This window comes from Trachymyrmex septentrionalis, unplaced genomic scaffold (assembly GCF_001594115.1).
Source record: "Trachymyrmex septentrionalis isolate Tsep2-gDNA-1 unplaced genomic scaffold, Tsep1.0 scaffold66, whole genome shotgun sequence".
In the NCBI taxonomy this organism is placed as follows: Eukaryota; Metazoa; Arthropoda; class Insecta; order Hymenoptera; family Formicidae; genus Trachymyrmex; species Trachymyrmex septentrionalis.
Genome location: NW_017305843.1, coordinates 1,967,005 through 1,992,028, shown reverse-complemented (window position 1 = coordinate 1,992,028; position 25,024 = coordinate 1,967,005). Strand labels below are relative to the sequence as shown.

At 30.6% G+C, this 25,024-nt stretch overlaps 1 protein-coding gene across 4 annotated transcripts in view; it reads left to right on the top strand.

Moving 5' to 3' along the window:
- Positions 1-25,024, top strand: part of LOC108753181 (acetylcholine receptor subunit alpha-like) — an 86,654-nt gene that overhangs the window by 25,038 nt on the left and 36,592 nt on the right. For 2 of the 4 annotated variants that reach the window (XM_018494550.1, XM_018494554.1), the window contains exons 1-3: positions 13,587-13,626; positions 19,016-19,121; positions 19,230-19,352. In XM_018494550.1, coding sequence (XP_018350052.1) covers positions 19,298-19,352 — 55 coding nt within the window. In that variant the 5' untranslated portion in view covers positions 13,587-13,626; positions 19,016-19,121; positions 19,230-19,297. Of the gene's footprint in view, positions 1-13,586; positions 13,627-17,143; positions 17,319-19,015; positions 19,122-19,229; positions 19,353-25,024 lie in introns of those variants that run through there. The other 2 variants (XM_018494551.1, XM_018494552.1) reach the window with 2 other exon arrangements.

Below are 25,024 nucleotides of genomic sequence, written 5' to 3'. Positions count from 1 at the left end.
AACTGTTCAGAATTTTCCAATATTTGGATATGTAACCCGCGGTGAAACCGCGAATGTAGAATCTGACTGCGCTCGCCGTGTTATCGGCGTTGCACATGCAACGGTCCGACAAGTGTCTACACGACAGAAATTCGTTTTCACAGGCATTAAGGAATCTTCCCGTGGCCTCTCGAATTTTCGTCTGCGGATGAGACATGTGAATTTCCGCTATTGTCTCTAGTCTCTGCTCCGATTTCCGGTTTCCTACACAATAAGCGTCGTCATATTGCATGTTCCGGACACGTGACGCATACGTCGTCGGCTTCTAATGAGTTTCGATTAACCGGCTTAGCACGCAACGCGTGTATTACGTTAATCTCATGTTAATGTGATTTTGAGTCTATTGTTATATGCAATTCTCTCACATTACGAAAAAAAATTGAAAATTTAAAGCGATCTAAATTGTGATAAGTACAATTGATAAGAATAAAATTGTTAATTTTATAAATATCATATAATTTTTTATACAATTTCTTAACATGATTATTGTATAAGTTAATTGTCCAAAAATGTATAATAATTAAAGATTACATTTATATGTAATGATACAATGTAATTTTTGATTTCACGATGTTACTTTATTTCATACTTCACGTACATTTTAATTAATTTTAATGACATTTTTTGCCTTGCAATTTGAGATTGTATTGGGCTAGGAAGTCTTTTACAAGTCTTTTTACAAGTTGGTAAAAAGACCTTTCCTCATCAATATCTTCATTAAAAATGATCAAAAATTAAATTTTAAAAAGGGTTTTAAAATTTAAAATCTCTACTTACAAAATGGTTGCTATATTTTTTGAGTTATGTGAGTTCTTAAAAATACAAAATCTTAAAATTAAAACGTTACTCTATCGTGATATAATTGTCCATTTTTTTAAAGTAGAATATATGGGTTGCTAAAAAAATCTTTTTACCAACTTGTAAAGAGATTTTTTCCCTCTAATCCAATATTATTTGTTTAGAGAAAATTATATCTTAGATAAAAATATTATGTAAAACAAGAAAAATATTGAAACACGAATCACTGAAAAAGAGTCAATCCAATATATTTAAAGTTATTTAATTTTAAGATAGAATGTTTTATTCTTCTCTCCGTTTTTTAAAGACACACTTAAAGATGTTTTAGTTTTATACTTTTTTAATAAACAAAAACAAAACACTATATGTTTGGATTTAAAACACTAAAACATTTGAAATTGAAATATCTTTTATTATTGTACGTTTGTTTTGCAAAGATGTTTTAAACGTAAACATTTTAAATACTGTATTTTGTATAGTATATTTGGCGTAAATACGTTTATTATTTACTGTCTAAAATTATTTATACGTATATTCCATATTTCGCTTCTGTATATACACGTTTATCTGATTTGATAAATCTTTTTTAAATATCAATAAAGAATTTTAAAAATATACTTTCATGATATTATTTATATGAATACGTCTTGAGTATTATTTACATAAAAATATATGTCAATTATTGATAAAAAGTCACACATTGAATATTTTAGTTTTTAAAATATATTTTATTTAACAAATCACATTTCTTATTTCTAATTATATCTTAAATAATATTATTTCTTGTATTAAAATTTTATGAAAAATAGATCAATTACGCGAATGATTTAGCAATAAATTATTTTAGATATTATAAAAAAATTAAATCATTAGCAGTATCAAAATTCCTGACAATTATTAGATTTATAGATTTTGATACCTCTACGGAAGCAGAATTTTCATCTGCTGTATCGATCAATAATATCCTTACTGATGACTGATTTTGAAACGTCTCCAACTTTCTTATATAATTTTGTATCAACTTTTTGCATTTTCTTATTGGCAATTATTTTTACTAACATGAGAAAATACGGTATTAAAAAATTCTGAAAAAATTATCAGAGCTCTATGAGAAAAAAATAAACAATTTTTGTCTCTTGCTGTTTTTTTGTAAAATTAATATTATTTGAGTAAAAAATTATTCAAAGAGACCAATATTTATCAATTTTTAATAATTAATATCTTGTTAACCATTGCGAAAATGAAATTGTTCATAAAATATTTACGCGAGCGGATCGATCTCCACAAAATCTATTTATACTCGTGCCGGTTGTGACTCAATCGCGAACACGTGCGCTACTTACATAAGCGCGTCCATAGACGGTATATGTATATGTAGGCAGTGTCTTGCGCCATAGTTAGTGCTGACACTGCCGTGCCTATCTCCAGACAGGACTAGCAACGTATTTAGTGTATTCGCCACTAGATGTCGCAATGCCCTTCAGTTAAACTCGTAATAAAGAATCATCCAGCAATGGTATATAAGAAGATTGTAGACCTTACAAAGCTAGTCATCAGTAAGGATATTACTGATCACTACAGCAGGTGATGAAACACTGGAGATGATCACTGATTAAACTCCACCCTGCTCTGTAGAGGTTATCGCAATCTACAGTGCCAGGAGTTCTGATGCTGCTTTGATGACTCAATTTTTTTTACGATATCCGGTTATAACTTATTATATTTTTTCTATTATAACTAAAATATTCGATATGACATCTTATCAATAATTAAAGATGTATTTATTGACATATATTTTTATGTAAATATATAATACTCAATAGACGTATTTCATATAAATACAATAATATAATAAAAGTTTTATTTTTAAGATTCTTTATTGATATTTAAAAAAGATTTTCAAATCCAGACAAACGTCGTATATATACAAAAGCGAAATATGGAATATATATACGTATAAATAATTTTAGACAGTAAATAATGAACGTATTTACGCTGAATATCCTATAAAAAATATTTAAAATGTTTTTAAAACATCTTTGCAAAACAAACGTATAATAATAAAAGATATTTCAATTTTAAATGTTTTAGTGTTTTAAATCCAAACACATAGTTCTTTGTTTATTAAAAAAGTATAAAACTAAAACATCTTTAAGTGTGTCTTTAAAAAACGGAGAGAAGAATAAAACATTCTAATATTTTAAAATTAAATAACTTTTTAAATATATTGGATTGACTCTTTTTCAGTGATTCGTGTTTTAATATTTTTCTTGTTTTACATAATATTTTTATCTAAGATATAATTTTCTCTAAACAAATAATATTGGATTAGAGGGAAAAAATCTCTTTACAAGTTGGTAAAAAGATTTTTTTAGCAACCCATATATTCTACTTTAAAAAAATGGACAATTATATCACGATAGAGTAACGTTTCAGCTTTAAGAATCTGTATTTTTAAGAACTCACATAACTCAAAAAATATAGTAATCATTTTGAAAGTAGAGATTTCAAATTTTAAAACCCTTTTTAAAATTTAATTTTGATCATTTTAATGAAGATATTAATGGGAAAAGGTTTTTTTACCAACTTGTAAAAAGACTTGTAAAAGACTTCCTAGCCCAATACAATCTCAAACTGCAATGCAAAAATGTCATTAAAATTAATTAAAATGTATATGAAATAACGTAACATCGTGAAATCAAAAATTATATTGTATCATTACATATGTAATCTTTAATTAAATTTTTAGCACAATTTGAGTAAAAAATAGTATTGAGTAAAAAATTATTGAAGACAATTCAGTAATTTTTATGTTTAGTAATTAATATCTTGTTAACCATTGCAAAAATGAAATTACTTATGAAATATTTACGCTCGAGCTCCGCAAAATCTACTTGTGCCCGTTGTGAATCAATCGCGAAAACTTGTGCAATTCACAATCAGACAAATTAACTCGAACAAATTTTGAATCATGAAATAATCTTAAAATAAATGTTAACTGTATGTAAATATAAAAAAAATATATATATATAAATATTTGTCAAATTTATCAAAATTTAATTCATAAATTAAAAAATAAAATTGCGCACCATAGGTATTTAAAATATACTTTTAACTAATTAATTTCTTATCGACTTGCACTATAATCAGGTCTATCGTAAATTTAAAGCACATATTTAAATATAGAGTACTTCATTCGACTTTATTGAACGATAATGTAATAACGATAATGTAAAAACAATTTTTATAGTATAGTTTACGCGAAAGGTATTTGGTTCCAGCCGACTACGATGCGCTAACTGCGTCTGGAGTGCAACGAACGCGAGACCGCGACGAGGTAGTCGAATAGCAGAAGGGTTAAAGAGGCCGCGGGGGTGAGATGTAGACTGCTGCAAAAGCAACGACCGGGGCTGACCTAAATTTGAGGACAGTGCGATGAAAAGAGAACGACAAAAGCTGCGATCTGCAGCTCGAGAGTGAAAATAGGCCGTGAGGCTCTCTCTCTCTCTCTCTCTCTCTCTCTCTCTCTCTCTCTCTCTCTCTCTGAGAGATAAGTGTTTAGTAGTATAGAATACGTCTTTTGAATTATAATATTGTTTTTTCTAAAATGACGATTAGAATGTAAATGCATTGTGGCCAGTAAGAACATTATAAAAAATAGCAGAAATTAAAAAATTTGTTTGTTTCGATTTCGCGTAACTTCTGTTCTGAAACAAATTTTGCTTCTTTTATCTTCGTGATATCTTCGTTATCTTGTTTTATCGCCATTGTTGCGGTTGAATAAGTCTTCTACGTCGTTGAACGTATACAGTTGACGTGCATGCGTCGACGCATTGTGCGTGCTAGGCGAACGTGCACATCTTTAAATATGTTACTGTGGCTGCACTGTAGCTAAAAAATACAAACCGATTGTCGTTACACTCCGTAAGTATCAACAATGTCAGAATTTCTGAGTCACATCATCACTCCAAAAGATTGCGTCAAGAGTGATTCTCTACGTGCGAGATATTTAAAAAAAAATCTGAAAGGAAGGAAAAATAATTGTACATTTCAAAATTACAATCACAGAATAATGTACGAAAATATTTCGAAAAGTTCTCGACTTGACATAAAAATGATGCCACAAATATCAAACTTTTTTTTTTAATTTTAGACAAGTTAAATTCCATTCACAGGACTACTGTTAAAATTTCAGGCAAATGCGTTCATTAGTTTCCTTGTTTCGCACTTGTGCCAAAAAACTTTTGATTCCAAATATCCCCGCTCACACTTCTTCAACTGCAGTCGTAAAATTGTATAAATTGCGCTTCAAATTGGTTCCGTACGCACCAGATTTAGTTCCTAATAATCTTTTTCTCTTTCTAAATGTGAAGAAATGATTCGCAGAAAAAAAGCTCTGAATCAAACATTGAATTAATCAATAAAACTAATGCTTATTTTGAAAGCTTAAAGAAATTGTATTATATAGATAATAAATAAAAAAGTTAGAATATTATATGAATAAGTGTATTGAACTGAAAGAGATCTATTGAAAAATAAAAAAATGTTTGCCAAAGATTTTATTTTTCTTTTATTAGGTCAAGAACTTCTCGAACTACCCTCGTAGTATATAGATTTCAAATATACTTGCGGATAATCTGTTTTATTTGTTTCTGCACCCCTCACGTGTAGATTGTCGCTGAAGAAGGCGATCTATCAACCATACAGCATAGACTTCCAAGGGATGTCCTAAAGACATAAAGCGAACATATTATCGTTCTAAAAACGTTTCCTAATTCTGTTACTTTTAATGATATTTCGGGTTACAGTGTTGTTATAGCTTTTTTGCTATGTATACTGCAAAGATAATATAACGATATCGACATTGTCGATAAGATTTATAGAATCAGGATATAAAATGTCTCTTGAATAAAGGATTCAGTCAAAATCTCACTACAAAGGCTTCAAAGTAGGTATTTGATTTACCAATCACACTCTAAAAATATGAGTATGGACTTAATATCATGCAGTATCTATACACCATGTTGATGTTATTATCTTAATATTAACACTAACATGTGAATTTAAAATTTCTGTGGCGCAGATATTTTATATACTTAGTAAAAAAGCTGCTTAATTGATGTTATGAATACATAACGATTGCATAACGAGTTACAGAATACATGGACTGGTGTATCACACCATGATGATAGTTGATATATACCTGTATTCTGTAACTCGTTATGCAGTCGTTATGTATTCATTGCTCAACGATAGTTGAGCAGCTTTTTTTATTAAATTTTACTTAATTGTAAGTATATAAAATATCTGCGCGACTATCGTTATGAGCACATAGTGATTGCATAACAAGTTACAGAATTTTGCTACAGGAATTTTAAATCCACATGTTGGTTTTAATGTTAATTTAGTATAATAATAACATCGATATGGTGTGTGCGTGTGTGTGTGTGTGTGTGTGTGTGTGTGTGTATAGATAGATAAATAGATAACCATATGGTTAAGTCCATAGTCTTTCTTTTGCACTTTAAAAGATAAGTGTAGATTTAATATTAAGTGATGTTTATGTATAATTCTCATTGTGTTGGTGACATTAACACCGACACATCTATCTTTTAAAGTGCAAAAGAAAGAATTTTATGAATTGACCAATCAAAGAATGCTTCAAAGCATTTGTTATAGAGTTACATTGACCGTATCCAAAGTATGCTGTATAAGCGGCTTAGATCTCTTACTGTGCTATCACAAACAAATAAACAAGAAATCCAGCATTGCGCTTAAGATCGCTAAAAGTTTTATTGCACCGACGCTGAAGATATTTCATTTTCCATGAGCCGAAATGCAGCTAAATTGATTTTGCGAGAATTGGTACCGATTGCACACAATCTTGCGCGCGCGAGTAGACTGATGCCGAATGTGCCGCATACCGAAATTCCCTGAGAATCTCCAACGTCTTTCAGACACGCGCGCGTCTCGAGTCTCCGATATTCGATTATCTGAGAACCGGCAAACCTTCTTCTCCGCTCGTGAGATTCAACCGTCGTCAGCCGTTTTGTATCTGCAGCATATACGTCGGAATTGTTAGTCAAATTGCGTGATTGCATAACAATAGACTTTGTCGGCGATCTGGAACGGGATTTGAAATAAGCCAGTCGTTTGGCGAATTTTAAGAAAAAATCTCAAGGAAACCAGGATTTGAATTGATAAATTTATTGATTTTAATCGAGATTACAACAGGAAATCTAATAATTATTGAATGTAAAACGAGGAAATGTATAATAAAATGAGAAAGGAATAATGATTATTCAGGTGGAGCGATTACGGATTATACACATTGTATTAACGAAGTTATAATGTATATACTCACAGAGCGTTAAGTCCCACCTGTTGCATTAAACTTTTTGTCTAAACATAATTGCTGTTAATCGTGAAACACGTACGCAACTAAAATATCAGCTACTGGATCAATAGCGCGTTACACGGATACCGAATTCCAATTGTCTTTTGTCACGAAGCACGCAAATTGAATTCGACTCTATGTTTAAGGGGATTCTAAGATGGTCTGTATTACTAATTAAACCATATAATATTTTTATATAATAATTAAATATTCAATTTATTTCGTTGGTATATCTTTTAATAGCTTTTCACTTTAATAAGAAGCTCCAATTATGGTTCCCCGTTTCTCTCACTCTTCTTGGAATTTCTGAAATTCCGCGAGGCATTTCTGGGATTGCTTGACGAGAAGTAAGACGTATCCAGTCAGACAGGACTGCCCAGGAATTTCCGCCTTCCGGTGACCATGACAAGTTCGTTGATCTAATGTATTACATGTTACGTATATATCAAACGATGGCAGATTCGCCATAGAAGTGCATTTCATTAAAGGCATTTAATCCCGCGAAGCGCATTTTCTAAATTAAACGCAGTGCGCTGAAAACGAAATTGGAAAAATCTCGCAGACACGAGCTTTTAATCTTAATAATAATTACTGTATTTTGAAAGAAGAAGAATCTTAGTTACGTTATTAGTATCTTTTGCTATAATTGCACTTACAATTAGTATCTGCAAGGTAATTCAATATGTAGTTCATTAGCAATAGGAGTGAAATTTCAGATTGAAACTTTCGGAAAGTATCTTTTATCACACATCCTAAAGCGGAAGTTTCTCTAGTATAATACAATGTTAAAGACGTCCCAAGAGACTCGGTGAATGCCGGGAAATTCAGCAGCATCCCTTTTCCCACCGGAATGTTAATAATGATCAACATAGGTAGTGTCGTTGTAATCCGAACACAAAAATTTCATACGTAAATATGTTATGAAACAAAAATAGAATTAAACTACTGAATTGTGCAAACATTTTGACTTTTCTATTATTTTTACTTGTTTCGATAAATTTTTTATATTGCTAATGCTTGTTTACCGAAATATACTTTTTTTTTAATTACTTATTTATATATAATTTCTAATAATTTTTATAATTGACAAAAGTTTGTCAAATCAATATCTCATCTGATATCACGACTTTTTTAATATCTAGAAAACTTTAAAGCAGATAAGAAAGACATTCTGTAATCTGAATAATCGGATTGAAGACATGAACTTTTTTTGAAGACATGAACATTAATAATATGCACATCTGTGCGCGACGATCGGTTAAATCTTTCATCCCTGTGAACAAATCACGTTTCTTCATTATTCCCGAGGGAGGTTTAATTACTGCAGCGAGGTATCGACTGTTCACCAAAGTTACACCGTGCCTGACGAAGCGATCATTATCTTCTCTCGAGAATATCGGTGAGTCGTGTACTACTAAAATTGGACTTTGCATTGAATCAAGCAAACAATAACGGGATTAAATAAAAAAATTCAACTAACGAAGACAATAGTACTGAGAAAATTATTCAACACTAAATCTGTTTGTGTTTCGCGAGCAAACACGAGCGCTGAAGCTGAGTAGAGCTCGAATTCTTCCATAACGTTTACAATAATCAACATCGGTCTTAGCTCGATGATTGGTGGTAGACTCTTTTATCTCGAGACATTGATAGATAGGTTCTCAGCAACTACGGTAATAAATCATCAGTCATCGATGAATGAATCTTTATTGCCGGTAATAAAGTGACGAGTCATCTAAAAAAAAATCAATGTCAACGACTTTTACGAGAACGTGCACGATCTCAATGTCTCGGATGAGTACTGGAAGTAGAATCAGCGATCATATTAATCTCCGGCGCGATGATTTATGCATTAGAGGCTGTGTTCCGACATTCACTGCTAGTATTAAAAATCTGTAGTATACGTTATGTACACTGGCAATAAATATATCGGAACGTAGCAAGAATTACGTATGTTCAATAACGTCACGTATAAAGATCGATTGCCTACATTTTTCGATGAGAAATAATATTGCGCGTAGTATCTCTTAATTCTCTACATAGAGAGAACGGTTTTACTAAAGTATCTAAGAATTTAGCTACTTTCTAAAATCTTTAGAATAAAATCTCCAAAAAGTAAAATCTTACTTTTAGAAATTGACAATTGAGCTATTCTTTTTCAATACTCAATTGTCACTTTTTGTCATTCTTTAAAATTAAATTTTACTATAAAAATTTTGGAGAATAAAAATACAAATCTGAAAATAATTTTTTATTGGATCATTAAAATTATTATGTAGAACGTTTAAAACGCGTTGGTGAAAATGCTAAAAAGTTTTAATATTATAGCAACTAATTCGATTATTCTACATAATTATTTTAATGGTTCAAACAAAATTATTTCAGATCTATATTCAGCTACATACTTTAGATAATTACTGTTCTTACATTATGTATCTGACAGATATGTTCTTAAAGGTTAATTATGTTGATTAATCCTAATTCCTTTCACTGAATTTAGCAACACATGGATGATATTAAATTAAACATCGGTGCGTATTTTTTATTCTTGCTAGTCTTTAAGTTATTCGTCAAAACCTATACGTTATTCAAGGTGCATTGATCACTTATCTATCGCAGGTTCATTGTATATGTGTGTATATGTGTGTATGTGTGTTTGCATATATGTTCAGGAAGGAAAAATAAAGAGTGCGCCGCAGGTGGACTCGTTATGAAGAAGGTTTTTGTGAGCGACTAGTCTCATAAAAGCGGCCGCTTGTTTATACTCGTTTCACATAGATTAATTCGTAATTCCTTTATGTGGCACATCATATATTTTTATTAAAAAGGCGCGACAGCACATTGAAACTTCTCGCTCAGTCGTCTAGATATATTATTATTCCGCAGCCAGATTGAGGTTTGCAATCGATCGCATCGTCGAATAGTTTTACGAACAACCGCGGCAGACGGATTAATTATCAATTCTCTCGTTTCCAACTAATCCATTCTCGAAGAGAGAGCAATAGGAAGAGAGACGTTTTACTAAACCATTTGCAAACCGATCGTGCAATGAGTACTGCGTAACGTATATCCCACGTGCCGAATTTATAGATATCTCTCCCTCAGGATCGCATAGAAAGGGCGTCAGTTTTATGTTACTCCGACGACATGCTGGGATGATCCGTAAAATTTCACCTCGTTCATATCCGATAACTCCCTTGTGCGCGATTTTTACACACGAGAGCCGAATACGCGCTACCGCTGTAATCTCGATTAATTAAACCAGAGATATATGGCAATCATTGGTGTCTACGAACGTTCTGTCAGATACGCTTTGCAGGAAAGTTTGACGGATTAAACATGTTTTCATCGAAAGTATCGATGTGTAAATTTTATTTATCGTATCTCTATATTTTCGATAGAAAAATTAATCGTTGAGCTCGTCGCAAATTTTTGCTTGACAAATGACAGTTTGACCTATTTAACTGCGGATTGTGTAAGAGATTGTTACCGCAATCGCGACGCGCTGGCGCGCTATTAGATTCATAAATCTTGTTACTGTTGTTAAGAAATACTATCTTCGCAATTAACTTTCATTGATTAACAACGCCCCGTGGCGATTCATTCACTGACGCAGCACGCAACTTTACTAATGTCTAAACATATTACATCGCAGTTATTAAACTGCGTCATAATATCATCCTAAATGAGCTAGTAATTACAGTAAATACAGAGTTTTCTAACACTCGCGTCAAACTTAGGGAAACATAAAAATGTATGTGTCATAAGTTTGAACTAAAATTCTGCTTTATTTTGCGATTGTTAATTTCACTTAAGGACTATAAAATAATATTTTCAAAAGCAATTGTTGAAATGCCCAGCATCTCGTGAAATTAAATTTAATTAAATCTCATAGGATTTTCGACTCTTTTACCGTAGAATGATTTATGTTGAGCATCAATTTCCATAAAATGATAATTCATTGTTTCTTTTTTTTTTAGATTTAATTACATTACATATCTAGAATAAATAGCAATTTTTAAACATTAATACATGATACATGTGCATTTCGGTTCTTTGTTTGGAATTCAGTCAGATGTACAATAGCTCGATAATCCGGACATCCTGTCGCATTAAATACTCGACATAAATTGCAAGCAACGTACAATTTTGTTCATTCTCGGTATACTGAAGTTGATGAGAAAAACTAATTTACTAGCTAGTTTTGCTGATGGCACATGATGATGAGAGAAGAAAGCGAATCGAGGGAAAGCCGTTTAAAGAACTTCTTGCTCGTATATAGCGGAGATAATTATCCATCTCTCAAACTTACGAAAATGCTAGGCATGGACAGTGCGACGGACGGGTTATCGATCTCGGGCCACGTTGCAGAAATAACTTTCGGACGGGAGTGAAGGAAATGTGAAGTTTCCTACGATATTCTGAAACGAAGACGGTTTGCGACGGCAATATCGATACGTATTCGCCGTTAAATTTTACGTATTAATAAAGCCTACTTCGTACTCTTGTTCGATATCTCTTTGGTTTGTTCTATATGTATTTCTGATTCTAGAAAAAATACTTTAAAATTTTGTCAAGTGTGTATCTTCTCAAATAACTGAGTCATGTAATGATGAGATGATTCTTAATTCATTGTGTATGTGTATATGCGTGTATGTGTTTCCAAATATCTTGTAAATGTAGGCGTATAAAAAATGGATCTGACGCAAATCACGTTTTCATCATGCCACGAATAAATACAGAGATCTATCGCATGTGTCTACATTCTATAACATCGAAATTGAAATTCAATGAAAGTATACATAAAAAAAGCGTACGTAATTGCACATTGAAAGTTACATATTTTTTAAAGTAACTATATTTTATTTATATTTGATTAATCTTTTCTGCGTAGAAGTATGAAAGTAGGAAAGTAAATATACCAAACATTTCATTTCATATTTTACGTTAAAATCTGTCAGAAGTGAAGCGTAAAAATCAATAAACTATTCTTAGTATTTATCTTACATTAGTATCAAGAAATCTTGTTTCAGTACTTTTATATGCAGAATAATTAGATAAATTATATTATATGTAAAAAAAATTATATTTTTATTTGCAAAAATATCGATGGCATTGATATTTCACAAAAGCGTAAAAAAATTATCACGTGTATCTATATTTCACAAAAAATTGTGAAATACTTCAGTATTTTTGTATCCAAAATAAAAAATAATCGAAACATTCGAAATATAATTAAGAGGAGGTGAGAGGTCCTTTTTACGTTTTATAAGGCTAATTTTCCTTTATAGTGAACATTTTACGAAATATTCTACCACGTTCGCATTTTTAATGTTAAATACATTCATAATCAATAGCTGAACTTTTATACATAGCACAAAAATAAGGCAAACAAAATAAACGCGGTGTATGTAATGACTCATCAGCCATTACATATAGGGCAATATATGGCAGTCAATGAAGATCCGACTGCTGAATTGTTTTTACTAAAAGCTTTTCAAATTTTGCACATAGATCGAGTTCGATCACGCATCAATTAATGGCTTGTCGAATTTCCATTTTGTCATATATTGTACGAAAGTTTTTGTTATCAATTGTAAAAACTGTACATACATGTATACACACCTGCTAAGTCACTTTCTATAGGCGGATTTTTTAGTTAGTTCGGAATTGATTTTACTTCAATAAAAATATTGAGAACGATAATAAATGACTGAGAATAAAAATTTCTTAGAAATTGATCTATTTAGGTAAAATGCTAATAGAAATTAAAAACCTTCCAATTTCAGACTGTATTTCAAAAAATTTTAAATTTAATTAAAACAAAATTTAATTTAATAGTCTAATATTCTGTTTTTAAGACAAAACTTTTATGATATAATTTCAGCAATGCGTAATTTTTCTTTAAATTTTTCTATTTATCATATTTAATAATTCTTCAAAAGATTTCGAAAATTTGCGACAAAAAATTGTAATTTTTCTTTCCTTCGACGTTTTTTTTACTAAGGAAGAGATTGATGGAAGGATCCATACATGAAAAGCTTGGATTTTGATAGGTCTGAAAACGGATCAGCCTGTGTATATATGCAATATACAATTTTATTGCGCATGGCGATATTGCCAAACGATATCGCGGTTCTACGCGGAAAAATGCAACACAGAGTTGGCTAGCCAATTGGCCGAATAATGGATGCGAAGCGGACAAGGGACGACCGAGTGGCGAGATGTTGCCAGCCGGCCAACCAGCTAGATGGTCAGCCGCTGCACTGAAGCCGGATTGCGCATAACAGAATATTGGCACTCGCGGAACCGAATAACCGATAATAATAAGTGCCTGCCACTCACACGGCAGGCCGCCCGCCCGATCGCTTGTCATCTATCACGCCTGAAAGGTTTGTTCAGTTCTTTTTCTCCTTTCCGCATGATTCGCGAACGATTATCTGATATGGATTTCCGCGGATTTCCGAAACTGCCTCTCTCCAATAAATACATCGCGTACCTACTATATAAAAGAGACAGTTCTGCAGAATAAAGTTAGTGGCAACTACATTTTTTTAAGGATGTATGTATCTCTGTCACATCTCAAAGCATTATCAAAAATATAAAAATTTTATAGATTGTTCTATTATTACATCTCAGCAATATTTTATTGTATATACTATGTAATATTGCTGAGGATGGCTTCAAAGTGAGTTGAAACGTTCAAGATTACGAAATAAAGAAGACATCAGTTTTATGAAGAGATAATTTTACTAATCTATAACTATGCGCAATTCTTTTCGTATTGACTCTCATTAGCCTTGAAATTTCCTTATTATTATTATATTTTAAATACAAAGAACTTATTCTAATCACTATATTCTCTAAAAGATAACCGTTTTTTATCAGATGCGAATGATTGAGAAAATTTTCCATCGATTATTAAAGGTTTATTCGTGTCGCTCCAATATTCTACTATAACTTCTACTCACTCCAACAAGCGCGATTTTACAAAACAATTAATTCTTTTTCTACTAATAGTAAGATTTTTAATAATAAAAAAAATAGAGGATGTCATTCTTGATTTTTTTGTGAATACATTTATATTGAAAGTAGATATATTATATTACGAAAGGGATAATTATACGAATTGATCGTACCGTACTAAAAAAAGAATCTGCAGGTAATAATTACCAAATGTTGAACGAAATAATCTTAATAAAACGTTCAGTTAATATAACCAAATATAATTTTAGAAAACCAATAAAGAAAAAGGGGATAAAACGTCGTTAATATAGAAGTTTATTAACGACGTTTAATTTTATAAAATAATTTTTGACTCGTAGCCCTTTTTTTTATTGGTTTTTTAAATTTTATGAGCCTTATTACTAATAAACATTTAAATATTTATATTTTTCTAAGTATTTAGTATATTATCATAAATATTATAATATAAATAATGGTTTGGTAATACTAAATATTTAGGAAAGTAAAATTATTTTGTATTATATAAACCGAAAATTGGATTGGAATTATTTCACTCGACATTTGAGCTATTATCAAATTTTTTTTAGTGCGCAATATTTTTGCGTTATTAATGATTAAAGATGTTATGTCTATACAATATTAGCTAAAAGTATCAGTTAAATAATCAGCCAGAAATAGCTAATATTAGCCAATATTATTTAAGAAATTTTGATGGTATTATTTATTAGTCAGTGAATACATTTTGAAACAACTGCAAAACAATATTTGGTTTATGATGATTTTGTGCAATAAAAACCATATTTTGCTTAGTGTTAGATCAATAACTTTTAAACGAATAAGTGGATTTAAATAAACTTTTGCATGAATACTTATTATTATTTTATTAGTATATGTATAAAATTTAATTTAACTTTTAACTTTTTTCTTCTTCTTTAAATTACAAATAAATATTATAAAACACGATTTTATATAAAAGTCAAAACAAATAAAAAATTAAATAGCTTTTAAATCAATAAGAAAATTGTGCTCAAAATTTTGCATAGATAATCAGAATATAATAATAGAACAATCTATAAAATATTGTTAAATTCCTAATATTTTAATTGAAGGTAGATATAATACTAAACACTTAATATAGTCGCAATAAGAAGTCTTTCCGATGCTCGCAAATTGTTTCGTAATTTCTATGTACCGTTTCTTCGAAAATCCTCATTTTCTAGATCTGTAAAAATCGGGTCAACACAATGCTCATGCAAGTGTTTGCGAGTGACAAATGCGTGAAAATGACAACGGATCGCAATGAGCGGAACTGGAATACGGCCGACACAGATGAAAATAAGAAAAATAAAAGAGAGAAAAAGATTCATGATCGTACGATGATGTAAAAATGATTGGTGAACGGAAGGTGGATAGATAGATAGATGAATAAATATAAAAAGAGAAATATACATACAATAGATAGAGGAAGAAGAGAAGGAGAGAGAGAGAGAAGGATCTTCTTTTTACAAATATACATATATATGTAAATGACATCATCTGCGCGCACGTGGCTTTTTTGCTATTTAAAACGCGAGTCAGTTTTCTCTTTGGTCGAATTCAACTTCCACCGGATGACACCGGATACATATATAAAGGAGACGGTGGTATTATGACACCCAATTTACATTTTATACAATAACTTGATTAATAATTAATATTTAAATTTAAAACTTAATTACATTCGTCAAAGCGTTTTTCAATTGACTCTAGACTCAAAACTTACAAAACTTTTATTATTTAGATATACATTAAAAAAATTATATTGCATAACGGCTAAAAGAAAAATAGAAATAGTAATGTAATCTTCTAAAAAAAAATAAAAAAATAGTTTTATCTAAAAAATAATATTTACTTACAAAATTAACAAAATGTTAAACATTTAAAGTTGTATGCAAACGCATACAATATGTACACATATAAGCTACTCTCCGTTTTTCCGCATATAAGCTGCTCAGTACTAAAAATCTATCGAATATGTATTATAAACTATAAATTGACAGTAAAACTACCATTCATGGAATAATTATTATACGAAAGAAAAGCCTGTAAATGCACCGACACAGGAAGTATGTGGGTAAAAGATCATAATTCAATACAATGATAGAAAATCGAAGTAATATAAATTAGAAAATTCGCATAAGAACAGTTCGCAATAAAAGAAATACGTTTCGACTCTAGATTTTCCAAAAATAATTATTTTGATATGAAAACCTCGAAAACGCCGTCAGCAATCAGCATTTATAGGAGGCTACAATAGTAAAATGCCATGCTATTTAATTTTGCATAACTCAAAACGTATATACGAGTATTATAGTACAGCCAAATAAAATGTTAAATAATAAATATATTATACATATACTCATATAATCGATCAAGTATTTAAGAATAATGAGGAAATATGTGTGTAACAAAATGCTATAATATATCTTAAAAATGCTTGAAAATAAAAATGCATCATAATAAGTGCTAACTATTGTGTATTGATATATTAGCATCATGGTATAATTCATGGTCGATTCGCTTACTTCTTATGTCTTATTGCTTATGTTTTACTGCTCACGTTTTTTTTACATATGCCACTTGCTTAAGCAGCAGCAAGCGATTTATGCTATTGATTTACTTGCATCATTATTGTTTCATTATCTTAATTTCTCACTATTTTTTCTATAAGACATACAAAATCATTAGAGTTATTTGAAAAATCAGCTTTACGACTGAACCCTTTTGAACGAGAACGTTTATGCAAGAAATTTACATATAAAGGGACGTTTAAAATTAATATTAAAAATTGAGTCAGATTTTAATTTTTGATATACATATATTATTGCAATAAATAAGATATATATTTTATGTATGGATGTGTTAAAATGATTGTATCAGTTAAAAAATGAATTGTAAATGAGAGTTGGAAGAAAATTTGAGAAATCTGTGGATCATGTTGACGAAATTTCGCGGTCTGTTCTGGCGAAAGATTGGAATATCCGTGCGCGAGTGGATTTATTGGAATTCGAGAGATTTGGAGAGGGTCTCAGAATCGTTGGAATAATTGACGCCAGCCGTCGCACCACTACCTGCAAAAGTATCAAAATGCAAAAAGGATTCGACATCACGTAATGCGAGCCTTACGACTGCCATAAATTCTTTCGAAACGAAAATTGGCACCGATAACGGCGCACAAAGCTCTGACCTGCTCGTAAAAACCATGAATCAAATATCTACTATTTCGCGCAAAGCAAACACTTTGCCGTTGAAAATTATGCATCATCGTTGTAATCGCGACGGCGGTAGTTTCGAGGGAATTTAGAGTGGACTTTTTTCCGATGGAGATACTGCTCTGAGTGTCGACCATTAAAATTCCCTTTACTATTGACAATTAATTCAAAACGAATCAAAAATTAATAATATGATTAATTGTTTATTTACTCTGTATCAAATTTAGATCATTTACATTACATTCTAATTCCGTCTTTATTTTTCCTCAAATAATGATTTTGCAGAAATGCAAAATTTTGCTGATTATATGTATTTAAAAATAACAAAATATATTATATATTAATATGTTAATTAAGTTAATATATTGTTGTACAGTTTTTATTATCTATCTAGATTTTTACAGTTTTCTCTCTCTCTCTCTCTCTCTCTCTCTCTCTCTCTCTTATTTTTGATAAATAACAATTGATCAAAGATTATCCGCGATGCGACGTTCGATATTTCGCGGAGCTGCTATCGCAGTTTTCAGAAAACTGCATATTTTTTACCAACACATAAGCGAATACCGCTTATTGCGTGTCTCATCGACATGGACATATTTGAATATACCGCGAATACACAAGCGCAAAAACGATCGTAAGTTTTCACGATAGCCCACAATTATCTACCCATAATTCACGAGCCGACATCTTTCGTGTTCTTTGCGCGTGCCTTATTCGGATCCGTTTGACGTTGTGCCTCTGTAATAAATTTACAACTTCGGTTTCGCAACTATAATCAGCGTGCAATTATACTCTTTGTTTATTCCCACTGAGAAAAATGGTCTGGTTGGATTAAATAGTAATTCTGATGGAAAATGGACGAATCAGAATTTTCTGGTTAAATCTACTAGAATTCTAATTAAGATAATTAGAATTCTAATAGATACACTCAGAGAAAGGTTTCTTCAATTTAAAGAAATGTTTCTTTGCTATACAGTTAAAGAAAAAAATTCTTTAATTTGAATGTCATGTTTTTAATTTAAACATTATTTTTTTTAATCAAATAAAAAAATTTATTCGATTTAAAGAAAGATATAAGATTTAAAGAAAAATTGAAGATTTATATTCAAATTAAAGAAATAATATTTAAATCAAAGAAATTTTTTCTTTAATCATATAGCAAAGAAACATTTCTTTGAAGAAACTCTGGGTGTATAATTATTCTGGTAAAAATTTTATCAGAAATATATTATATCAACAGAATTCCGATTAGAATTTTAATAAATTTAATCAAAAAACTCTGATTTGTCCATTTTCATTCAGAATTTTTTTTCGGCGCTTTACTTACCTACATGTATATTGAAACTAAGGCCGGTATTTATAGTCAATTGTTATTTTAAGACCGTCTTAAATAATATCACTAATGCCCTCTGATTGTGTGATTTATGACAGCTCAAGACAGAATTTAAGATAGTCTTGAATATAAGAATTAACTATGAATATCGGAATAAGAATTTTTCGTACATTACGTGATGCAGTAATAATTGTTGTCTTTGTTAAATAAAAAAATAAAATAATATTTTAGAATTATAGGTAGGATGGCACCTGATTTCATATAAGAACAGAAAATTTATCTGTGCAGATGAAAGCATTGATTGAAGAATTAGCTGTCTATGTAATATGCGTGCAATGTTAGTATTAGATATTAAAGAAAACATATAACAATAGAAACAAAAGTACGTTGACACAAGATCTGATAATATTTCTACGATCGACCAACTATCCTTCTTTTATTGCAGTGCAAAAACTGCCGAAGATCTGCGGACGAAGACGAAAAGATATGATAAAGAGGACATGACACAACGACATGACAACGTCGAAGACTTTGGGGATCATATGGATAATGTTGGTGCACATGTCAGGTATGTATGATCAATCTAAAAATCGCATGCCCAGGACTCGTATTAATCCGCCGATACTGACCGACTAGGAATTTCATCTTGTCGTTTCCAATATCTCAATTCATCTTTTATTTCCACAAACATACAGCATGATTGTCTTTATTTTCTTCTTAAAATATAAATTCGTAATACAAGCAATTTTTAACTCGGTTATTTTTAATGTAATGAATAATTGGAAAAATATAATGAATTTGCATATTGAGTTTTATAATTCATAAATTAAGAATTTGACTTCCAAATTATATTAGTTCCAGTTTTTAAGAAAGAAAAAATTTAACTTTTTTATCTAGGTTTTTTTAAATTAGTTGATAGATATTTTTTGCTGAAATAGAGAATTTTTTAAAATTATTATACAAAATTATTATACAAAATTATTTACATCTGACATTTTTTAAGTAAAAGAACATATCTAACTAAATTATTATATTTAAAACAATTTTTTTAGTTGAATATGAAAATGAAATCAAAATGTAAGAATTTGAAATAGTAGATTCAAAGAATAGAAAATAATGTATTTGCAAATTCTTATGAAATTATATATTACTAGATTTTTTAAGTTCCTGAATAAGAAAATGATATCAGAACATAAAAAACGTAAAATATTGAATGAAAGAAAAAAATATTTTTAAATATCTTTAAATTCTAGTGAAAATATATTTTTATTGATGTTCCGAGAAAACGTTTTCCGAATTGTAAAATATAGAGACTCAATTTACAAAAAAATAAAAAATATTACATAACGAAATGTATTGATAATGTTACGTCCAAGCTCCGAACGCAAGAAGTTGAGGAGATGAACACAGCAGGAACCGAATTTTGACCGATTTGATTACGTCCAAGCTCCGGACCGCAAGGGAGCTGGGGAAGAAGCGAACCGAGAAGGGCGCAAACAGGGAGGTATTTCGCTTCGTTCTGGGCCTCTCGAGGAGCCAGGGGTTAGAAGAACGAAGTGGAAACCTCTCTCGAGGTCGACGCTCCGCTGAGCGAACTCAAGAGTCGAACGCACTTGTTGCATTTATAATTAATCTCAGTGTTTTTGGTTAAACGTGGTGCGCGCTGCGCGCACGTGTGTGTGTGTGTGTGTGGGGGGGGGAGTGTGTGTGTATGTGTAAGTACATGAATGTTACATTGAGTACGGACTTAGAGCAAATATATAGAAAAGTGTGTGCGTGTGGGTACATTAGGAAGAAGAGCATGGATTTCCGTGAATAAAGAGAATGGAGAGTGGAACGGTTAAAAGAGTATTACTAGAACCAAAAAGGACTAAAATATTATTTAATGATTAATACCGAAGAATGGAAGTTCGTTGAACGTAACAATAAGAACAATATAATATTACCCAAAAATTTTGGTTTAATATGTACAGCATATCTGCAAGTATTTACTATTGAAATATAAAAGATTCGAAAAAAGTTTCATTTATATTTTTACATAATATAAATATAATAAGAAATTTATGTCATTAGAAGTTGAAATTTGATTAATTGCTGTGTATAAAAATATCAAATATTTTATAATTAATTCGAAAATTTTCGGATACACAAATAATTTTTTATAATTTAGATATTTATTACAATATTTTTTCTAAAAGTTAAAATAATGCTTTTTAAGAAATGAGACTACTTAATTTTAATAATTAAAATATTTATTAAAGATATATATTTTTAGATATTCTACATATCTTATTTCTGCAAGAAAAGTGGCACAAGTTAAAATTTTTCAAATTTTGTATTATGTGCACATTGTGTTTTAAATACATTAACCTTTAATCACGAAAAGTGATGTAAGTTAAATTTAAATTCTTTCCAAAGAAAATGATAAATCAATATATATAAGGGTAGTTTTTAGAGATATCGTATAATTCTAAAATAATAAAATTAATCTCTGCATTACTTCTCTGGAGAAACAAGCAAATTGTAACTATGTCTATATACTTAACTTATATTTATACTCTAATAAACAATTAATTTTAAAATTTTACGCACTTTTCTTTCTTCTCTTTCTTGAACACAATTTATATTTTTTACTTATATTACTTTTCTTGCGGGGATGCGATATGTCATACTAGACATGAAATAATTAAATAGATTACAATAAATAAATATAGAGTGCAATTTGTATATATAACACAATTAATCACATCGCGCGCGCGCGTGCTATTTTCCTTCCTAATAAATAGAAATTTTCTAACAAATATATAAAAACATCTTTTGTCGATATTTCTCTTCATTTTACGAGGAAAAATACGCACAAATATGCAAAATATATAGATGAATATCACTCTTGCGTGCATACGCAAATAATGATTGTAAATGTACGCGGACGCGAAATTTACTTGAGACTCGTAAAGCATTTTCCATGTTCCGCGAGTATATTTGCGGGTTCAAAGTCGTTATAATCCACACGGACGATCATGTCGTTATATATCTTGTCGTGCATACGGCTGTGTTCTATGAGATGCGTACATTATCGCGATTCGTGAGTATAGATACACATAACTGGTTGTCTGCATTTACGATTGCATTTCTAAACGTTGTTCTTGCGCACCTGTGCACGTGGAGGGCTGAGACGACCGTAACATCATTTCGTCTTCCTCCTTTTTTATTGGAAAATTCATACACGAGTACGTTTGTTAAACGGAGTAAATGACACGATTACAGAATCAGACCTTCAAGTACAATTCCGTTTAGAGAATTAATCATCGGTTTGTATATATGTATAGTTACGTGTTGATTGTCAGATATTTCAATAAATAATATTTGTATTAATTGAAATTTCACGGAGAAAAATGTTCTGATTGTGAACTAATAGAAAGGTCAACAAGAATAACATTTTGATGAGATCAAATAGAATTTCTATCATAATCTCAATATCAATACAAATTATTGAGATAAACCACACGGCTAATATCTGAAAATTACGTACGTAATTATGGCTGTGTTCCCAAATTCACTGCCAGTACTGAAACTCTATAGTGCATATAATGTAAACTATAGATTTTTAGCCCTAGCAGTGAATTGTGAAACATGACCTATATATATATATATATGCAAAACAGTAATTCATTCTTCAAATATATTTTTTTACTTGTATTACTTTTCTTGCGGAGATGCCTATGTCACACACTGGACACAAAACAGTCAAAATGTAATTCTTGGTGTACCCTTTTTATTGATTTTAATCAGAATATTTTTTTTCAATGTTAAATTAAATAAATTTTTTCAGATATCGGTATGTCTTTGAAATATCTATACAACTTAATTATAAAATATTAAACGTAGAACGCGCGAAATGTATGTCATTGAAATTTATTACATCGTAAAAATGTATCAAATCAATACCATAAATGCATAAGTCTATCGGAAACAGTTTTCCATTGCGTTAATAGATATTTCGTCACAAAATTTTAATACCGTCAAAGTTAAATCATAAAAATCAACGCGCTGTAAAAGTTTGTTGACAACTCTTTTCCAGTTTCATGTTGTAACATTGTCAACAGACATAAATGTTAGCGCATCGTTGATGACTTGAAGATTACTCTGATATCTCAAGCGGTAAATTAGAATAAACATAGAATACAGGAAAATCGGATGCCGAGACATTACTATTGACATTCTCGCAGGCAATTTTAGCCCTTCGTGCCGTGACAATAACCTTTCCAGTTAGGAACAAATTTGAATCCAATTTCCTGGGACTGTCTCCTAATACACGGACCGAAAGAACCCCCATAACTCAGTTTTAAAATTAAAATCACTGGCGACGCACGCGTTAGTCTGAAAGGATAGAAACTCATAAAATGGCGAGCGCGAATGTAATAAATAATATAACGGTGAGCCGAATCCGACGACTCTATCATAATGACGAAATATCGACACGTATTCGCGTCTCGTCGAGCAAGCGGAAGTTTTGTCTCTATATATAATCGACGTCAATCTGACGTTGAAAAATAAAATTTCCTTAGTCCAAACAAATGAACAAATTACAGAGTTTGACTCAAAATAAATCGGTGATTTAATAAATAATACGCGGAAAAAATTTGTAAGAATAATCACGAACTTCTATACTACGGAAAAATATTATTCTATTGAAAATTTTAAGAAAAGTAATGAATAATTTCCTTTCTTCCTTTTAAGTTACAATTATTTTTAACAAAGAATATTTTCTTGATAATAATCTTAAAATATTTATTTTAAATTTTACGAAAACTCATTATTATCTATGTACTCAAAACAAGAATTTATTTTCTTTTGAAGAATATTATAAAATTAAAATAAAAAGCAATTTGACATAATAAGTAAATTGAATTTATCGAAAGTAATCAATGTGCAGTCATATTTCCGAGATAAAAAATTTATTTAAAATAATATATATGTCTAACATTTAACTTTGATCGTAATTGGCGTTTCTCATATTTAAATGATTTATTCATATAAACAATTCCTTTCGTCACTACTGCGAGATTTTGAGCTAATATTGATGACGGACAGATAGTCAGAGATAGACGAAGCGAAAACAGGGACGTGGGAAGAGGAAAAGCGAGCGAAATTTCGCTCGACAGCAAATATCAAAGAAAGGGAGACAACCGTAGATACAATAGTTTGCCCACATAACAGGACAGCTCGGTAATTCCGCTTCCGTAGTTTTCCCATTATCCGTGCCCATGTGAGCGTGCCCATGTGAACGTGTATATTTCGCTTTGCGCATATTTAACCCTTTGCCATACGGCAGTGCATAAAGTGTTGCCGTCATTATAAAGACTAACACATAGACCGGAAGATACGAACCAGATATACTCGCCGTCGTCCAACCGTTCTCCACTTATTTGCAATTTTAAAGTAAAATGTTGAGCCTCTGTGGGCAACGCTGCGAATCGGTATTAATATTAGAGCCATAAAGCGTGACCTGAGAAGCACATTTTACTAGCGCCGCGATAATATATGTATATGTGTATGAATACGAAAGAATATTTCCGTATTTTCTTTCAATTATTTTGCGTCTCGCAAATTTGTACTCGTACTTCGAATGAATCTCTATTTTACTTAAAGACATAGTCGAGACTGTCAAAAGACTTGAGATAATTGAACATTTTATAATACAATACATTTTTTTTCAGTCTGCATTTAAGGATTGTAACGAACACTTGAGTTGCTAAGATTAACAAGACATTAGAGTATTATTCTCACAGAATTCTATTACTATCATCTTTTCACCGTCATATTTGATGTGGCCCAAATGGTGGGCTACCATTTCTACGTCCAATATTCATACATATACACAAGAATAGAATGTAACGCGTTATTAATTGTGATGTCGTCACCGTTACTTTTTTATAATAACGATTTGATAATGATAATTTTTGATGATTGTGACGATAAAGCCAGGATTGGAAAAATTACTTTTGAAAAATAACTTGTTATATACTATTACGCATTATTTATTAAAAAAAAGTATCTCCTTATGAAACGAGTAAAAAAATAAAGAAGTACTACTTTTAAAAAATGACTTTTTTAACCTTAGTATTAGTATCATTTTATCGCCATGAAAAATTGTAAAGTCATTACCAAATATGATAAAAAATAACGATAATAGTAACAATGTAACAAGTAACGCGTTACTTTTCTGCATGTACGAAT